The sequence below is a fragment of the Schistocerca cancellata genome, chromosome 3 (assembly GCF_023864275.1).
Source record: "Schistocerca cancellata isolate TAMUIC-IGC-003103 chromosome 3, iqSchCanc2.1, whole genome shotgun sequence".
Classification (NCBI taxonomy): Eukaryota; Metazoa; Arthropoda; class Insecta; order Orthoptera; family Acrididae; genus Schistocerca; species Schistocerca cancellata.
Genome location: NC_064628.1, coordinates 894,993,902 through 895,014,083, shown reverse-complemented (window position 1 = coordinate 895,014,083; position 20,182 = coordinate 894,993,902). Strand labels below are relative to the sequence as shown.

At 41.5% G+C, this 20,182-nt stretch overlaps 1 protein-coding gene across 1 annotated transcript in view; it reads right to left on the bottom strand.

Moving 5' to 3' along the window:
- Positions 1-20,182, bottom strand: part of LOC126176633 (UDP-glycosyltransferase UGT5-like) — a 127,284-nt gene that overhangs the window by 13,248 nt on the left and 93,854 nt on the right. Inside the window, exons 3-5 of the mRNA XM_049923792.1 lie at positions 5,955-6,142; positions 5,390-5,849; positions 1,754-1,967 (exon numbers count right to left, since the gene is read on the bottom strand). Of these exons, the coding sequence (XP_049779749.1) occupies positions 1,754-1,967; positions 5,390-5,849; positions 5,955-6,142 (862 nt within the window). The remainder of the gene's footprint in view (positions 1-1,753; positions 1,968-5,389; positions 5,850-5,954; positions 6,143-20,182) is intronic.

Below are 20,182 nucleotides of genomic sequence, written 5' to 3'. Positions count from 1 at the left end.
ATATTTTAGCTTTTCACAATTTCCATGCTGGGAAAAAAAGTCTACAAACTGTCTGCCTTTGTGCAAGACCAAATTCACTGATTTTTCTGTTATTCATACAAGTTCTGGAACGTATCTTCAGAAGTTCTTTAAAATTATTATTCTGTCTCAAAAGATTTTGAGTATCCTATGTGTGGTGTCACCGCCAGACACCACACTTGCTAGGTGGTAGCCTTTAAATCGGCCGCGGTCCGTTAGTATACCTCGGACCCGCGTGTCGCCACTATCAGTGATTGCAGACCGAGCGCCGCCACACGGCAGGTCTAGTCTAGAGAGACTCCCTAGCACTCGCCCCAGTTGTACAGCCGACTTTGCTAGCGATGGATCACTGACTACATACGTTCTCATTTGCAGAGACGACAGTTTAGCATAGCCTTCAGCTACGTCATTTGCTACGACCTAGCAAGCCCCCATATTAAGTTACTGTAATCTGAACAGATAATATTGTGAATCATGTACCGTCAAGAGCGACGTTCATCATTAATGGATTAAAGTTAAGTATCAAACTAATTACGTCCGCTTTCTGAATTCTAATTCCTTGCCATGTTCCAGACCACACGTCAGTATAGTTCTTCCCTCCTCACGCCAGCCTGCGTGAGCTAAAACGCGTGCATTTCGGCCTCCTCTCGTAACACGGTGTTGGCTCTTCTGTCAACACAACACTATGAATTCGACTTGAAGCTATTTCTTAAGGAGTAATAATTTGATGTTTATTCACGTCAGTATACATATGCAGTAGAGCCACATTTCGTAGTTCAGCCATGAAATATTATACATCATATTTATAGTTTATCAGACCTACATCAAGTTTTTTGCAGAAAAATATTTTAGTGTTATATTCACGACACATAACGTCAATAATTATTTTAGGCTGGATACAACCTAAAAAAAAGACGCGTCATGAAGGAGTTATGCAAATTGGTCAAAAGTGATATTCATACAGGTATTGACAGAAAATGCAAAATCGTAAGCTTTGGCACCCGATGGACGAACGTGTGACACTGCAGTACAATTTCACTGCGCAGCTCGCAAGGATAGTAAAGGAGGGACATGTCGACACCAGGGCATAATGTCTTTGCGAATTTCATTCCGTGTACTCAGGTGGACAGTAGCTATGCCTCACAGACGGGCGCGTGAACAATATACGCAGATATCAGTGTACAGTTGGGCTCGAACAAGTGGGTTGGAGTAATCGATGAATCGTTCGAGATTTGAATAGAGGCAAGCATTCGTCAGAGAGGCACCCAGAGCTCCGGATTCATGATTACCATCCATCTGACGTGTAATTGGTGCTTCAGTGATCACAAGGACCATTAATAGGAGGCATACAGAAAGGGGGATGAGTTTATAGCGCCCTTTGTACAGACTACCATCGTCTACTGTACACCAACAAGACCAATTTGCCGTGGTGTCGGGCGTATTCAGTCTGGACTCTCGTTTACTGGAGTAGAATTGTCTTCAGAGAAGAGTCTTGCTTCGTATTGAGAACCGGTGATCACCGAAGACGTGTTTGAAGATGCCCCAGGCAGTGGTGGGATACCAAGCTTCTATCATATCACAATAACGTATCAGGCGGGAGAAAAAAGAAAAAGAAAAGAGAAACACTGACATTACACTGAAACTGCTGGAACAAGTGCTAGTAAGAGAAAATTAAATGAATTTAGTCTTGCATACTATGCAAATTTTCTCCAGTTTGACTACATATACCGCATACCTAGTACAGATTGTTGTGGAAGCCATTTGGACATTTTAACATTAGGTGGCAGGTCAGTCGCGTCGTCCGTCTCCCACTTCCAGAGTACCCTCTGCGGCAGCTGGGAGAAGGCGTCGAGGAAGGCCCGTCGCTTTTCTGGTGGCATTTTACTGCTCAGTACATTGGTGCCCAGGCTGAAGTAGATGACGCCTTCAGTCGCTCCGTCCAGCCACTCCTGTACGTCCTGTTTGTGAAACACAAAGTCCATTGATACATGATGTTACTGTAGTTCACGTACTACTGAATTTGTATTAAATCTGACATAACCTTGAATTTAGTTAGTTGTATCAGACCGTTCTGAACACAGTGACAAACAGTAAACCAGAATGAAGCAAAGAAAGAAAACACGAGTTGCACTTGAGTGGAGAGTAGATCGTTCCAGGAATTCTAAAAATAAATGCTGGCTTCAGTGAGCGTGTGGTAAGGCCGTAATGATTATCTTTTCAAATTAGTCTTAAATATTTCATTACAAGCTGCGACATTGTCGCGAATAAACCAGTGACCCGTATACACAATAAGTTTCCTGTAATTTGCGTCTATGGTCACAAACTTTTTGTTAACAGATTACCGGTTTCGGTCTATAATGACCATCATCAGATTTGTTTTATAAAAACAAATTCCTAATGTACTGCAGCCATAGTGGCATCGTCAAAAGTTTTTATAAAACAAATCTGATGATGGTCATTATAGACCGAAACCGGTAATCTGTTAACAAAAAGTTTGTGACCATAGACGTAAATGAAAGGACACTTATTATTTAATTACAATTAAAGAGGATAATCACGTTAACAACTTTGCTCAAAATTTGTATCGCTTGTCTTTGATTGCTTTACTGGGTTTCAGTTCAGCGGGCACCTACCTCACGAGCATGGGTTCAAAATGGTTCAAATGACTCTGAGCACTATGGGACTTAACATCTGTAGTCATCAGTCCCCTAGAACTTCGAACTACTTAAACCTAACTCACCTAAGGACATCACACACACATCCATGCCCCTGGCAGGATTCGAACCTGCGACCGTAGCGGTCACGCGGTTCCAGACTGAAGCGTCCAGAACCGCACGGCCACAACGGCCGGCACGAGCATGGGCATTAGAAAGTTTGTGCCAGTGGAAACACTAACGAATTGAGAGCAGTCTCGGTGCAGCAGCTGCTCATGTTTTGTAGCTGAAATGTATGTGAATGTCGAATAGGCACAGGATATATATCTTTGTCTCTACTGCCTTATCTCACTCCTCATATGAAAAAAAATCCACTTTATATGATAACTGCGCATCATCAGTTCAATCACATTTATTTTCCTTTTTATTGGGTCACAATGTTCGGGCTGGACTGATGTGGACCATCATGATTTACTCTCCTTTACTTCTCTTCATCTCAGAGTAGCCCTTACATTTAAACACACATTTACCAATCAGTCATGAACTATCTGGAGGCCGGCCGGTGTGGCCGAGCGGTTCTAGGCGCTTCAGTCTGGAACCGCGCGACCGCTACGGTCGCAGGTTCGAATCCTGCCTCGGGCATGGATGTGTGTGATGTCCTTAGGTTAGTTAGGTTTAAGTAGTTCTAACTTCTAGGGGACTGATGACCTCAGATGTTAAGTCCCATAGTGCTCAGCCATTTGAACCATTTGAACTATCTGGATCTAATAATCTCGATAGAAATTTTGCCTCTGTCGTGTACTCGAGATCAAACGCTTAGACCACTTTGGAAAATATAAGCAGGGACCCAAAACTAGCAAGGATTCTTTTTCCATAGACAGAGAGGTGTGAGTGTCACTAAAGTTGGTTTGTAGTTTTGACAAAATTAGTATAGGCAGCGGGATTGCACGACCAGTTTACTATCTTACAACAAAGACTTTCTTGTACTCAGCCAAATAGCATATACGATGGAGTTTCCTCCAAAAGCCCACGGAAAACGAAATACATAAATGTTCTGAACAGTGATAGGAGCGAAAGCTCTACGCCAGAAGCAGTAGTAACGTGTATATTCCAGTAGCTTCTATTCTGTGGCCCATGTCCGACAGAAATACATTTCTGAAAAAGGTGCACAAACATCATCCGAACTCCTACGGAAATCAGGATTTACGGGTAGAGATTTTAATGTGCGAGGGATGCTGCATTGCAACTTGCGATAAGTTGGAAATTTGAGTCGATCAGGGACCGTGTCCGGATGGCCGAAGAGCTTAAGGAAACCGTTCATGAGAAGCGGTAAATCCGGGTTCGAATCACGGTCGTGGACGAAGTTTCAACTTTCGGCATTGCATTATCACAATGTCCTGTGCGACTAGCCTTCATGATTTCCAACCCAACTTTATAGCCTTCCCTTCTCTTCGTCCTACATTCCATGTTTACATAGTATTAATAATGTGTTGTTGTTGTGGTCTTCTGTCCTCAGACTGGTTTGACGTAGCTCTCCATGCTCCTTCATCTCCCAGTACCTACTGCAGCCTACATCCTTCTGAATGTGCTTAGTGTATTCATCTCTTGGTCTCCCTCTGCGATTTTTACCCTCCACGCTGCCCTCCAATGCTAAATTTGTGATCCCTTGATGCCTCAGAACATGTCCTACCAACCGATCCCTTCTTTTTGTCAAGTTGTGCCACAAACTCCTCTTCTCCACAATTCTACTCAATACCTCCTCATTAGTTATGTGACCTCCCCATCTAATCTTCAGCATTCTTCTGTAGCACCACATTTCGAAAGCTTCTATTCTCTTCTTGTCCAAACTATTTATCGTCCATGTTTCACTTCCTTACATGGCTACACTCCATATTAATACTTTCAGAAACGACTTCCTGACACTTAAATCAATACTCGATGTATTTCTCTTCTTCAGAAACGCTTTCCTTGCCATTGCCGGTCTACATTTTATATCCTCTCTACTTCGACCATCATCAGTTATTTTGCTCCCCAAATAGCAAAACTCGTTTACTACTTTAAGTGTCTCATTTCCTAATCTAATTCCCTCAGCATCACCCGACTTAATTCGACTACATTCCATTATCCTCGTTTTGATTTTGTTGATGTTCATCTTATACCCTCCTTTCAAGACACTGTCCATTCCGTTCAACTGCTCTTCCAAGTCCTTTCCTGTCTCTGACAGAATTACAATGTCATCGGCGAACCTCAAAGTTTTTATTTCTTCTCCATGGATTTTAATACCTACTCCGAACTTTTCTTTTGTTTGCGTTACTGCTTGCTCAATATACAGATTGAATAGCATCGGGGAGAGGCTACAAGCCTGTCTCACTCCCTTCCCAACCACTGCTTCCCTTTCATGTCCCTCGACTCTTATAACTGCCATCTGGTTTCTGTACAAATTGTAAATAGCCTTTCGCTCCATGTATTTTACCCCTGCCACCTTCAGAATTAATAATATCACCACAGAAAGTTTTTAGAAAGTTGCTCGTTCACTGTCACGATGTAACATGTGACTCAGGAAGAATCAGATGAAGGAAAACGATGCCAGTCGTCTCGCCCTAAACCTCATGGAAGACCGTTTACCATGCAAAAATCTGTCGAAACCGCTATATGAATGAACGAATCAGTCCACCTGGACTGTGTTTAAGCAAAAAGTGAATAATTATATACTATACCTGAGGAAGAGGTTTAGTGTCTGGCTGTATGTGTAGACCAGTCAGTTCAACGAAATTTGGGAGATTCGGCCTGGGATAGCATTCGGTGAAGTGGTTAGAAACGAGCATCAGGCTGAAGTTTCTCTCGAGATCGAACACCGATGGGACTGAAGGACCGAAGTAGCTCTTCTGTATCTCGTCGTGTCTCGGCAGCACCACACTGTGCCACACAGAGTTAAAGTAGAGCCATATGTAGGCGCTGTAGAGCCTCTCCCAGAAGGACATGTGGTGAGAGTACGGCAGGACCCAGAGCGGCATGTAGGAGGGACTGTCTGGGTTCCTGTGGCTCCAGTGGGTGTACGGGTGTGCCCCGTGGGTGACGAGACCCACCATTGGTGGGGAGCCGACTGCGTGCACCACACCGTAGAAACACGGAACCAGCAACCTCTCCATGATGTACAGGTCGAATTTGGGCGCCGACCTGGAACACCAGTGCGCCACACGCTTATTATTGGTACACTGTGTTAGAAGTTTACGTAGCTTGTACTTCACAACAATGAAAATTTTTGTGCAGTAGTACACGTACTTTATAAAGCTGATCATCTCCGGACTATTTAGCGCGTCTTCGCAGATAGGGGCTGCTATGTCCTCAATGCGCGAAATCATGTCCACAGGATCCCAGTCACGCATTGCCATCCCCATCCAATCAGAAGACTTCCTGAGGTATCTGTAAGCCGGGGATATGTCCACCTCCGTGTAGTTTTCTATATTTTTCTGTAAGTAAGAGGAATAGATCGATTTATTAGGCTCTGATTTGAAACTTATTTCTACAGCTGAAGGATGAAGATGATACCGTAGCACTCTACTGAGTAAAACGTACTTGTGGCAATTTCAGTTTCAGTATTTTACTACAAGTTCGAGGGATCACTCGTTTCGGTCATTAGCTCGTTATTTTTTCTAGAGGTTTCTCTTTACTTTCGATAAGGATAGAAACAGAAGCAATGAAGATATAGCTGAGATTATATTACATTTCAGCGTCCAGTTGCATAAGAAAAGAAACTTTACCTAGGTTTCGGCTATAATAATGTAGCCTTCTTCAGAAATGTCACAATATAAAATTAAAATTAAAACATGCCGGATGTTGGTCTTGTCAAACTTAAAATGTTACTAACATTTAGAAATTGGCCTTGTCAAACTTAAAATGTTACTAAAATTTTAAGTTTGACAAGACCAACATCTGGCATGTTTTAATTTTAATTTTATATTGTGAAATTTTTGAAGAAGGCTACATTATTATAGCCGAAACCTAGGTAAAATTTCTTTGCTTATGCAACTGGAGGCTGCAATTTAATGTAATTACATTTTACAGTTGCTGACTCTGCTGCACCATGCTAAAAATATTCAAATAAAGCTGAGACTCATATGTCTCCGGAAAAATATAATTCCATTGGCTTCTCCTTATATTACGCTTGTGAAGGCAGAACGGCCATGATTACTACATAGGCACAAATTTGAGTTTGTGGTCCCCATAAATCATCCAAAGTGCCCTCATTTAACCCTTTCAGACTCGAAACATTAAAAATTGTTTTATCTGAATTTTCTTGTTTTCGAGGACACAGAGGACATACCCATAGTGGCCATTTATTTACCTCAATTGGGAAAGTAGAAAATCTGTGCTGGACCGGGACTCGAACACGGGTCTCCTGCTTACTAAGCAGATGCTCTGACCACTTGCTTTTCGATCTCATTTTGTTTGTTATTGTTCGTTGCATTTTTTGGCTTTGGACGTTCAAATGGCTCTGAGCACTATGGGATTTAACTTCTGTGGTCATCAGTCCCCTAGAACTAAGAACTACTTAAACCTAACTAACCTAAGGACATCACACACATCGATGCCCGAGGCAGGATTAGAACCTGCGACCGTAGCAGTCCCGCGGTTCCGGCTTTGGACGTTCCATGACACTTGTTATCCTATCAGACGTCCAAATTCTCACAAATGTTTAACTTTCCTCTTTGATGTACTTGATGTACTTCTTTCGGAAGTGCTGAAAGAACAGACACTACATATATTTCTTGTTTTTATTCGTCTATTAGGCCTACATTGAGACGGAACAACGTGAAAAACAAATGTTATGTACATTTGAACATGTACAGGTTGCTTTCAAATGGAGCCGCTGTGTGCGAAATGTCGTTACTTTTGGCAATAAGGTAAAACACAGTTCCTTGTTGCAGTTTGGGTGCCAACGGCCTTGCCCCAATGGTAACACAGGTTGCCGTCACATCTCGGCCTGGGCTAGTATTTGGATGGGTGACCATCTGGTCTGCCGAACGCTGTTGGCAAACGGGGTGCATTCAGACCTTGTGACGCAAACTGAGGAGGTATTTGACTGAGAAGTAGCAGCTCCGGTATCGTAAACTGACATAATGGCGGAAGAGAGGTGTGTTGACCACATGACCGTATCCGCATTCAGTGACGCCTGTGGGTTAAGGTACCATTGGGCCTTGATGGTCTGTTTGGGTAGAGTGTAGGTTTTTTTATTTTTTTTTATTTTTAGAGTTACGCATAGGGCTACTTGACAGAGACCACTCTTCCCTCTGCTTCTGTGATGTTCCTTCTTTGTGCTACAGTGTACACAGTGCCTTGAGGTGTCATATATTGGTAGATGTTTTGCTTCTGTTGTATGTTTGTCAACTGGCACAACAGTTTTACATTGTTTTGCTAATGGTTCTTCGCTCTCACTCTCTGAAATAACGCAAGACAACACTGATTTTTTCGTCTGAAACTCGATATCACTGTCTTCAGCTAATACATCATCTCCACTTTCCGTGTTACTGTTAATTTGAGCCAGTACCAAAAAATATCCCTTCTGAAAGGCACCCCAGAGTGTACTCTTCCTTTATTCTGTGAGGGTACAGCGTGTGAGATTGGAAATACAACTACTTGTCACAGCTACAGGTGTTGCCCTTAGAGCTGCAGTGGTTTCTGCAGGAACCTCCACAATAATTATGAAAATAAATACACAAATTTAATTATTTTCATAATACACAGAACATAAATTTGATCAGGATTAATTTCTGTAGCTAATCCATGCTCAAAACATGCATTATAGAGGCAAACTCAATCACAATTTGAAAACAAAAACAATCGCGCATTGCACATAAAAATGGCTCCTATGGTTGCTCGTCTAACAGCTAAGATTCGAAACATATGAAGTTAAAACTGCAGCCGCTAAAAGGCAGCATGTACTGGAGACGTAAAGAGTGCCTACAGATGAAGCTACTGTGCATATGACACGAAATGAGAAAATCCTAGGTGGCTTCAAACGGAGGCACATCGTTGTTGCGAGAACTGTGCGTGATATCTGTGACAACTTTGTGCTCAATTTACAATGCGCCTCTATCCTTTTCTGCAGAAAAATCTCTGTTGAAAATTGTTGTCATAATAATGTACTTCAAAATGGTTCAAATGGCTCTGTGCACTATGGGACTCAACTGCTGTGGTCATAAGTCCCCTAGAACTTAGAACTACTTAAACCTAACTAACCTAAGTACAGCACACAACACCCAGCCATCACGAGGTAGAGAAAATCCCTGACCCCGCCGGGAATCGAACCCGGGAACCCGGGCGTGGGAAGCGAGAACGCTACCGCACGACCACGAGATGCGTGCAATAATGTACTCTTTAGCACTTTTAACTGCTAACTCAGTACGTACCTGATTTATGTGGAAAGAGTCAACATTAGCTAAAAGTTCGTAGATCAATGATAATGTGAGTAAAAATTATACTCATCTTTGCTGCAGTTGCAAATTTCAGGCTTGTATTCTGTAGATCAGACGTCCTGGATTTTCGATTCCATAATAAAGACGCTTCCTCACGGTATCATAACAGGAAGTTTTATAACACATCATAACAGTAGAAATTTACGCCAATCATCCTTTTTGTGTTTCTGCACACGCGTCTTTTTCATAGTCACCAAATAAAGACTAACTGCCCAGTACATTCACAAGCTGACAAGAGGTGTTTGGACCTACTTGTTAATTGAACTTTCGAACTGAAGTGATCACTTTGGCGTGAATTCATTGATATTTAGTACAAAATGAGCTTCTGATACGTTCTCGAAGCCGTAATTGATCAAATAATTAATTACATGAACTTCCTGTTTTAAGCAAGTGAACAACTTAAACATAACCGCATCTTTTGATGCTTACAAAATTTAAGGTTGAGAGTAGTAACTTAAGTTGTTTTAAGTTATAAAGAAATATACAGTTTGAAATTATAGAACATACCACATTTATAAGACAATAAATATTTAACTTTTACAAAATATACTGTTATTAATAAAATTACGGGCCAAGAAGACAAACAATCAACTCTGACTGCCGAAATGGCCAAATCAAAGCCTGTACTTTAAGCTTTCTCTTCAGTGTAAAGTACGTCATTCTACACTCAAGTCAACAACCCAAATGATCGTTCCCACCATTCGAAACGGTCCATCTCTGTCTGCAAAGAAAGGCGGTATAAATTTGACGATAAGGAGAGTTATTTTCTGCCACCAAGCTATCTACCTGCTGTTTCTTTATAAATCATTGGTATTTTTATCATTCGGTTGCCGTATTTGCGATAACTTACAAGTTTAACATGTGACAACCACATTAAATCCTTCTGACATAGTCGTTTCTGTTCATTAATGATTTCATCACATTTTTTTATCATTGAATCATAACAAAAGACAAGCTGTAGAGGTCAGTGGAGCCACATGTGTTACGTCCTCGCTGACTTTGCTCAGAGTCTGTGAAACTCGTCCTCGCTACGCTACGGTTTTAAAACAGGAAATAGGCCGTGGTTCTCACCCCCACCCCCACCCCCACCCCCACCCCCTTTTCCTTCAGCACACACTGTAGAGGTCACCGACACAAGTCTTTTCTGAAAGAACTCAGTCTCTAATACTGTGATCATGATTTCTTACATTCAGTTAATACTTGGCAAGCCACAGTGTACACAGTTTATAGTAGAGGGGACAGGAAGGATCCTCGAGGGATGTAAATAGAGTCTATGCTGGCCTTAGTACCCACCAAGAAGGAAACATGGCACGAAATTCAATGTGATGAAGTAAATCTCTGTGGTGTTCATTTTATCGCTTTCAGTATAGTGTCTGGATACTATAGAACTACTGCAGTATTTTCACACTTGTTTAATCCTTGAGAAGCTTACATTAGAAAAAGAAGATAATAATGAAATTAATTTTTAGATGTAACACTCATAAAACAAAACAACAAGCACATGTTCTAAGTTTACTGAAAGCCCACGACTGACACAATCATTCACGAAATGTTGAACCACTGAAACTCCAAAAACAAGCAGCACTTCGACACGTGCTCCATACACTCAACAGAGTGCCACTTAACAAAGAAAATTACCAAAAAGAACGAGGCATCATAATCCAGATTGCCACAAACATTGGATGCAATAGTAAAATGTTCACAAATACTTATGCACAAAGCTGGACAACAAAATTAAAAGAAAACATTATCATTAAACACAAATCCACAAACAATAATACAACAGAGTGACGAATACGGGGAGGCTAGGAAACGTGCTTTCTTGGATCGCTAGAGAAACAGTTCAAACAAGTCGTATTAATGAATTTCATTGTGAAAAGTAATTGACAATATTTAACTTTGAGAAATATTCAGACGTGTTCTTTAGTATAACAATTCCAAGATTGAGCTACATAGAATGTGCAAGGAAAGTAATGAGCTTTGACGGATCTATCTAGCTGCTCGTCTTCAAGCTGCTGGAGAACTTGGCCGCGGCCAGTCGGGAGCGGCGCTTATGTTCTCTTCGCATAGAGGCCGCTGCTGCCGCGTTGTCGTCCTGGAGAGGGGTCGCTCAGCGTGCAACTGGCTGACGTCTTATCACAGCCTTCTCTGCTCTCCCGTTTCCGGCTGGCGTGCCGGCGCTTGACTTTGTGCCGTAACACATAGCTCAACAGAAATGCATACACTCAATATCATAAAAACAACACAATCAAGAAAATATGGGAGACTGACAAAAGATGGAATACAAAGACATACAAAGATAAGTTCATACACTCAAAAAAGAAAACAGCAAAATTTACGAAAGAGGAGGCTTAAACACAGCATACACATCAGACGGTTTCATCCAAAAATACATTCCAAAACTGACAACAGACATAGAGTATACCAGAAATTAGGTATATATCAAGTACTGTGTAACACTGGTGATGGCATTTATTTGAAGCGAATAGGTAAACGTTCAATGTCGGATACAAAGAACGCATGATAGCCTGGGAGTATCGGATAAACCACCCCACATGTGCAGAACACCTCACAGTACATATCACAAGCCAACCTCTAGAGAAAAAGACATGAAAACAATCAGAATGACCAATAAAAGACACCTTCTAACCTAGCAAAAAATTATCTTATACAAAAAAAACCAAAGAAGAAAAGAAAACGGGTTTGAAAGACGAAGTATATATGGAAAATATCTCACTTTGTATATTAATAAATAAAATACAGTAGAACTCTAATTATTGGTATTCCAACTACCTGGATCATCAATTATCCGGATCACTTTGAGGAAAAAGAAATTTATAGGACTAAAATCGTTGGTTTTGTTCGATAGTTATTACAGTATACAGTACATTGTAGTTTCTTTATCGTTCTAAAATCAGTATGTAACGAATGCATTAAAAGACATAATCTTTCAGCAAACAATGAATACAGTGCGCGTATTATGTGTTTGTGGTGCCTATCATTCAGTGCTACTTGTATCAGTGCGCGTCATGACCATAACGTATACACTGATTTGTTGCCATACATTCCGTTTTCAGTGTCTTTTGTTTTGTTTTATGCCTGTGATTTGATTTACTGTGCGTCATATGTCTTCTAAAAGGAAACTATTGTCTTGGCAGACAAAATGAAAGTCCCTGAACAATTAGACAAAGCTATCAGTAGTAAGGAGCTAGGTGAGATGTTTAGAATGGGAACATCGACAATTTCAGACATAAGAAAAAGTCTTCAATTTTAAGTTTTGTGGCTGTCCATGAGGTTGGAGACGGGAGTTCGTCGAAAAAAAACGATGAAATCATCAGAAAACAGAGAGCTTGAAGAGGCCGTGTTCAAGTGGTTTTTGCAGCAGCGAGCTTCGAGAAACCATTTACGGGGCCGATTGTTTGCGAAGAAGCAAAGTTTTTAGCAGAGAAAATCGAAGAGTTTGTCTTCATTTAAAGCGAGCGATGGCTGGCTCCGGAATTTCAAGGCAAAGCACGCAATTCATGAGTTTTATTTAAGTGTTGAAAAATTATCAGCGCGGACTTACAAGCAGCAGAAAATTTTATTCGGATGTTCAAAATTGAAGTAGAGTCTCATGACCCTGAATTTTTATACAACGCAGTGAGACAGGCTTTTTTTGGAAGGCTTTGCCTGAAACATCTTTAGCTTCTGAAAGGAAGACTAGCGCTCTTGGCCGTAACGTTAGTTGAGACCACACTACTGCGCCGAACTATACTAATTCTACAGGAAACCACAAAATGCAGTACCCCTTCTGTTGATAGGAAAACTGAAAAATCCTCAGGCTTTCGAAAATGTGAACAACATTCTCGTCTCTTACAAGAATCAACCAAAGGCTTGGATGATTGCTACATCGTTGTACGAACGGTGCGATTCAGTTTTCACACACGAATTTAAAAAAAAGTACAGAAAGGCCGTAAGGAAAGAAGGCAATAAGGTGATGTTAATTCTGGACAGTGCATCCACCCACCCCACAGAAAGCCTTCTTGATACGGAAGGTGGACGTTTGAAAACACTCTCCCTGCCGCCACACGCAAGGAGTTCGATGCAACCAATGGACCAGTCGCTTGTCGAAACTATGAAGCGACATTACAGAAGATAACTATTGTGGAAGGTTTTTATAGAAATGGAAGTAAAGAAGGCACTGTGGCTCATCACCAAAAATTAAATTTAAAAGACTTCTCTTACAAGGTGATGGAAACATGGAATTTTGTGAGGACAACTACATTAAAAAGAGCTTGAAATAAACTGAAAGCTGTTTAAACCAAATATGAGGTACTGAAAGACGAAGATAAAAGGAAGAATCGTGTAAAGGAACACGAAGAAAGAGAAGCGGATGGGGACGGAATATCAGATATTAGATTATCCGGATAAGTGGAGTTCCAAAACAGCAGAGTAACACCCCAACAGATGATCATCAGTACAACGCCATACAAGTGCTTTCCCTTCACTCTTCCGTGATCCCCTCCAAATAACAAGTATCCAATCACACAAACACCTAGAACCTTTTTACTCTCTGATAGCTATTAGATCCACATTCAACTCAATACATCCCCCTCCCTGACTAGCTACAGTCACAACTTCCGAAATATCTTAACATGTTATTAAAAAAATGAACATTCATACACTCACGTAAACACACATATACGCATGCACGCACACACTCGTACACGTACACACATACACATGTAGAGATAGAAAGAGAAAAGAAGTGAACAGTCAGATATTCATCCCGTATTTTGTTAGTTTGACAACACTTACGTAAACAAGTAAGCGGCACCATGTTATAAGAAACCAAGAGTTATACTTACTTTCTAATTTAACTGATGTTTGCGGTACCACATTCTTTTCAATAATGTTTATTCCGATTTTTGACTACAAAGCATGAGATTCGCGTTTCTCAAATAGCTAGGCTATACATTTGTGCATTTATCAAATTTTATATCTTTTCAAATTTGGCCATAACGTAATAACACGTTTACATATTTCTGTGAGATACTGTTGTGCCATGAAAATTAGTTGTCCTATGGATTCCACTTTATATGAGTTACAACTAATGCCAAATACACTACTGGCCATTAAAATTGCTACACCACGAAGATGACGTGCTAAAGACGCGAAATTTAACCGACAGGAAGAAGATGCTGTGATATGCAAATGATTAGCTTTTCAGAACTTTCACACAAGGTTGGCGCCGCTGGCGACAACAACAACGTGCTGACATGAGGAAAGTTTCCAATCGATTTCTCATACACAAACAGCAGTTGACCGGCGTTGCCCGGTGAAACGTTGTTGTGATGCCTCGTGTAAGGAGGAGAAATGCGTACCATCACGTTTCCGGCTTTGATAAAAGACGGATTGTAGCCTATCGCCATTGCGGTTTATCGTATCGCGACATTGCTGCTCGCGTTGGTCGAGATCCAATGACTGTTAGCAGAATATGGATTCGGTGGGTTGAGGAGGGTAATACGGAACGCCGTGCTGGATCCCAACGGCCTCGCATCACTAGCAGTCGAGATGGCAGGCATCTTATCCGCATGGCTGTAACGGATCGTGCAGCCACGTCTCGATCCCTGAGTCAAGAGATGGGGACGTTTGCAAGACAACAACCATCTGCACGAACAGTTCGACGACGTTTGCAGCAGCATGGACTATCAGCTCGGAGACCATGGCTGCGGTTACCCTTGGCGCTACATGACAGACAGGAGCGCCTGCGATGGTGTACTCAACGACGAACTTGGGTGCACGAATGGCAAAACGTCATTTTTTTGGTTGATTCCAGGTTCTGTTTACAGCATCGTGATGGTCGCATCCGTGTTTGGCGACATCGCGGTGAACGCACATTGGAAGCGTGTATTCGCCATCGCCATACTGGCGTATCACCTGGCGTGACGGTATCGGGTGCCACTGGTTACACGTCTCGGTCACCTCTTGTTCGCATTGACGGCACTTTGAACAGTGGACGTTACATTTCAGATATGTTACGACTCATGACTCTACCCTTCATTCGATCCCTGCGAAACCCTACGTTTCAGCAGGATAATGCACGACCGCATGTTGCATGTCCTGTACGGGCCTTTCTGGATACAGAAAATGTTCAACTGCCGCCCTGGCCAGCACATTCTCCAGATCTCTCACCAACTGAAAACGTCTGGTCAATGGTGGGCGAGCAACTGGCTCGTCACAATACGCCATTCACTACTCTTGATGAACTGTGGTATCGTGTTGAAGCTGCATGGGCAGCTGTACCTGTACACGCCACCCAAGCTCTGTTTGGCTCAATGCCCAGGCGTACCAAGGCCGTCATTACGGCCAGAGGTGGTTGTTCTGGGTAGTGCTTTCTCAGGATCTATGCGCCCAAATTGCGTGAAAATGTATTCACATGTTAGTTGTAGTACAATATATTTGTCCAATGAATACCCGTTAACATCTGCATTTCTTCTGGGTGTAGCAATTTTAATGGCCAGTAGTGTATTTCGAATATCTTTCCAAATGTAATTTACGAAGTTTTATTATTCACGAAATAGAAAACTACTGCTATGTTGCAAAAACTCACTTAACTTTTTCATTAATAACTGTATAATTTGTAAAAGCTAAATATTTATTGTCGTATACACGCGGTATACTCCATTATTTCAGACATTATATTTCGTTATAATTGAAAACAATCTATGGTACTACTTTCAACCTAATTTTTTTTATAAGCAGTAAAAGATGCAGTTATATGTAAATTGTTCACTTATTTAAAACATGAAGTTCATGTAAATATTAATTTGATCAATTACCGCTTCGAGAACATACCAGAAGCTCATGTTAGATTTAGTAGAATCCGCTCCAAAGTGATCACTTCAGTTCGACTGTTCATTTTCCAAGTCAGTGCAAAAATGTCTTGTCAGATTGTGTATGTACTGCACTGTTAGTCTTTATTTCATAACTATGGAAAACGCGCGTGTGCAGGTAACTGAAATCAGCTTTAGATTGTTCAGCACATCTTGTCTTCAGTGTAAGAGTATCTTTGCTCCGCAGACGTGTAGATGTAAAAATTTGTATAGTGAGCATCTCAATAAATGTAAGTTTTGCGGACGATGTTCATTCTGGCACGTATCCCAGTGGTGACACCAGCTATCAGTCTAATGTGACTGATTATACTGTTCCAGAACCGTTCCCCACGATAACCTAGCTTCCCTGTCACACAATGCACCTAAACTGCGTTGCACATGTGCAGTTTCTGGTCCTGACCTTCATAAAAAGGCTTCTGCTGTGTCGACACCACAGACATCAGCTGCAACCATCTAAGTGTCACGAACACGCCTAGATGAAATATTGAGGGGATTTAGGTAACATGCTTTGGTGTCACATACGAAAACCCCACATTCAACAGACCCGCCAGGAAAGATCGATGTGTGATAAGTACGTTGTGACTAATGGGTAATTGTTCAGATCTAGACGAGATTCTGGAACTCCTACCTGCCGTGTCCGATCACCTTAACAACTGTGCTGTCTGAGCACATCTCTAGGCCTGATCCAAAGTCACTGTTTCCGCCTACGATTTACGAGCCTGGAGTGTCAGGACTTTTACGTGTTTTATCCTCTTGAAAAATTTTAAAATATTACCACAAGTTTTCATAGTCATGTAAGCTTGTAAGCTTAGGAGTGGAAGTTGGCATCCCATCCATGCTAATGAAATCGAAGAATCTTACTTTTCGTTTTTTTTCCCTGGCCTTATCCTATATCATCACTGAGTGAGCACGCTACTTTTTGGATTTGGCAATGACACTTGTTAAGGCTGCGCAGATGCCCTTTCTGTTACCAACCTATTGCCCATAGGGACGAAACTTGTGTTCCTCAATTCTCGAGTGAAAGTGCGCCAACGTTTTCTAAATCGTGTAACGGAGGCGGAATATGGGTACCTATTTGGATGTGGGAAACCGCTTAAAAACCATATCCTGGCAGACCAGCGCACCGATCTTGTTGTTGAACCGCCGGTCGTATTCGATTCGGGGCCGTTGCGGCTCCCCGTACAGCTGAATCCGCGTGTTAATGTGGACAGCTGTCCAGGTGAATTAACGAAATGGAAAGATAAAAATAAATCCCGTGACTGTGCAGTACCTGCTACTGTCACCACGTGTCAGGAAGTACAGGTTGGGCGAGAAGTCCCACATGTTAACAGCGTAATACCGTTAGACATGTTGGTAAATACCGTTAGAAAATGAAAGAGTATGTTTTTACGTTTCAACATTTATTCTGAATAATCAATGTCTGGTTATTATAAATATTTAATGTGAATAAAATTCGAACATTGTTACAAATGTTCGTTAATCAATGTCAGTGTGCAGTCTTCGATGTGCCATGCAAAGTTTGATGCGACACCATGTTCTTGTGTGTATCCACCGCAGCATATCAAGGCTAACCCTTTCAAATGTGAACCCAGCCTTTCAGCTGATCGTCGTTCACATATCGTCGCTTACGAACGTCTCCTTTCACTATGTCTCGCAGCGTGCTGTCGGGTGTGGTCACGTCTAGGCTTTGTGGATGTCGTGGCAACAGTGTTGACGCCTCTCTTGAACTACGCCCAATCCAGCGATTTGAAAACAGTTCACTTAGCAGTTTGCAGACACTGCAAAATGTGGTGAAGCGCCTTCTCATTGAAGTTTAACGATTCCTCCAGCTCTTGATTCTGGAAATAACTATGTATTCATTATGTGAAGATAGGTGTGTTGGTTCACAGAACCATCAAAGAAATACGATCTAAGCAGGTAGTCTGCCCTTAACGCTTCCCAAGTCATAACATGGGATGGATTGCATCCAATTTTCTCATAAAAGTGCCCAAAGAAAAAAGTTACGGACCGAGCGAGGTGGTGCAGTGGTTAGCACACTGGACTCGCATTCGGGAGAACGACGGTTCAATCCCGCGTCCGGCCATTCTGATTTAGGTTTTCCGTGATTTCCCTAAATCGCTCCAGGCAAATGCCGGGATGGTTCCTTTGAAAGGGCACGGCCGACTTCCTTCCCCGTCCTTCTCTAATCTGTTTTGTCTCTTCCCCCAAAACAACCAAAAAAGTTACGAATCCGTGAGTTACGATCAATCGTACACTCTTCAGACAACATAACGTTCTTCTGATCATTTGCATGCGAAAAGCTCGGGAGCAGTATTGCACGTACATGCATATGTTGCTCGAAGTCACGATCACTCCCATTCACTGACGATGCCGGAAGACGTGAAACATTCATGTCTTTCCGCATGTAGTCTCGCTTTAGTCGATCTCTGGATGGCTAAGTGTGCAGACCGCTTACCGGTTGATTTCATCGGCGAATGTTCACTCGTAGTTCTGTTCAAGAATAGTACAAAGTGTATCGTTTCCGTATTATAGGTTTGTTTATAAATAGGTTTGTTTATAAATAAATAAATCTTCTGCTACCAGTCACGATTTTTCTTTATTTTACTATTCGCACGACGCGTTTCGAGAAATAATTCCCATTTTCAAGTGCGTTTTTATGTGTGTTAAGCCATTTCTTTTGATGTTGTCAGACAACATCAAAAAAACATCAAACAACATCAAAAGAAATGGCTTAACACACATAAAAAACGCACTTGAAAATGGAAATTATTTCTCGAAACGCGTCGTGCGAATAGTAAAATAAAGAAAAATCGTGACTGGTAACAGAAGATTTATTTATTTATAAACAAACCTATTATATCTACAGTCGCAGGCTTTCAAAAACCATTTATAATGGATCAAATCAGTTTCCGTATTATTTTGTATTCACAACAGTGTTCATGTACATGTCTAACTGTATTAATACGTGGAAGGACTATCTGCTTACCCCGTACACATACACATACCGGATGGTCGGGTTGTATCGGACAGCTGATTGTATCAGGCGATACCTGTTCCTAAGCTCTAGCACAAGTGACAACACCTAAATCGCGGCTGAACTGTGAACCACAGAGAAACAGGACCTCACTCGATTTTCAGTTGAAGCTACACTGCGTTTCAGTGTGGCAAGTCACTTCTTTCTTTGCATTTTCGATTCATCAACTTTGGAGTGTTATGCTTTGTTTGCAAGTAAGTAGGGTAATATAATTGGGCTCGTACAGTAAAGCCTTTATATCTCTGTATGGGAACAGTTCCTCATTGACGCAACCCTGACAAATGTGCCATTCAATTCACCGTTCTTCGAAGTTTTCATTCATTGCACAATATTGTTTCCGTTCATCATCGTCACGTGCTCGGAAAGACATGTAATTTCCTAAAACTGGGTTCATGGCTACCTCTCTGTTTCCCCGTAAAGCTTTAAGGATATCACCTAATGTACTTATTGAAACTGAGTATTCCTCACTTGCTTCCCTAATTGTCATTTCAAGAACTGTGATCCTTTCCTATGGTTTCCTTTATGTTATTTTCATCCCATTTATGTCATTACTTCTCCATATTTGTCTGTTAATGAAATACGTAAAAAATTAAGCCTTTATGGTATATGTTTTTTCCTGTTCAGCCCCTAAATTTATTTTGTATGTCTATCCTTCTGATCGGAGGTTTGAGGGACTTAGGCCGTTCACTTATGTAATAAAATGAAACACCTACAGCCGACCTTACGATATTATTTATTATATGGTTACCAGTTTCGGTGCTTCAGTGCACCATCTTCGGACCTTAATTGACGCTGAGGAGTTTAAATCCAACCGCATACACTATTCTATCAGTGGTCAACATCTATGAATTGATTTTCGGAAACTGCCGGTAGCAACGATGTTGTGCTCCAACCGTCAACTACCAAGTGAGTGACGTACCGTATAGCACTCAAAGCTGCCAAACGCCAGGCGTGAAGAGGAGCCCACCAGAATTTCAACAAGCATTACTATGCTACATGCCAACTGTTAGCTGATGGTTGGAGAAACAACATCGTTGTTACAGGTATTCTACGAAAACCAGTTCATAGATGTTGGCTACTGACAGAATAGTGTATACGACTGCAGTTGACTCCATCAGCGTCGGT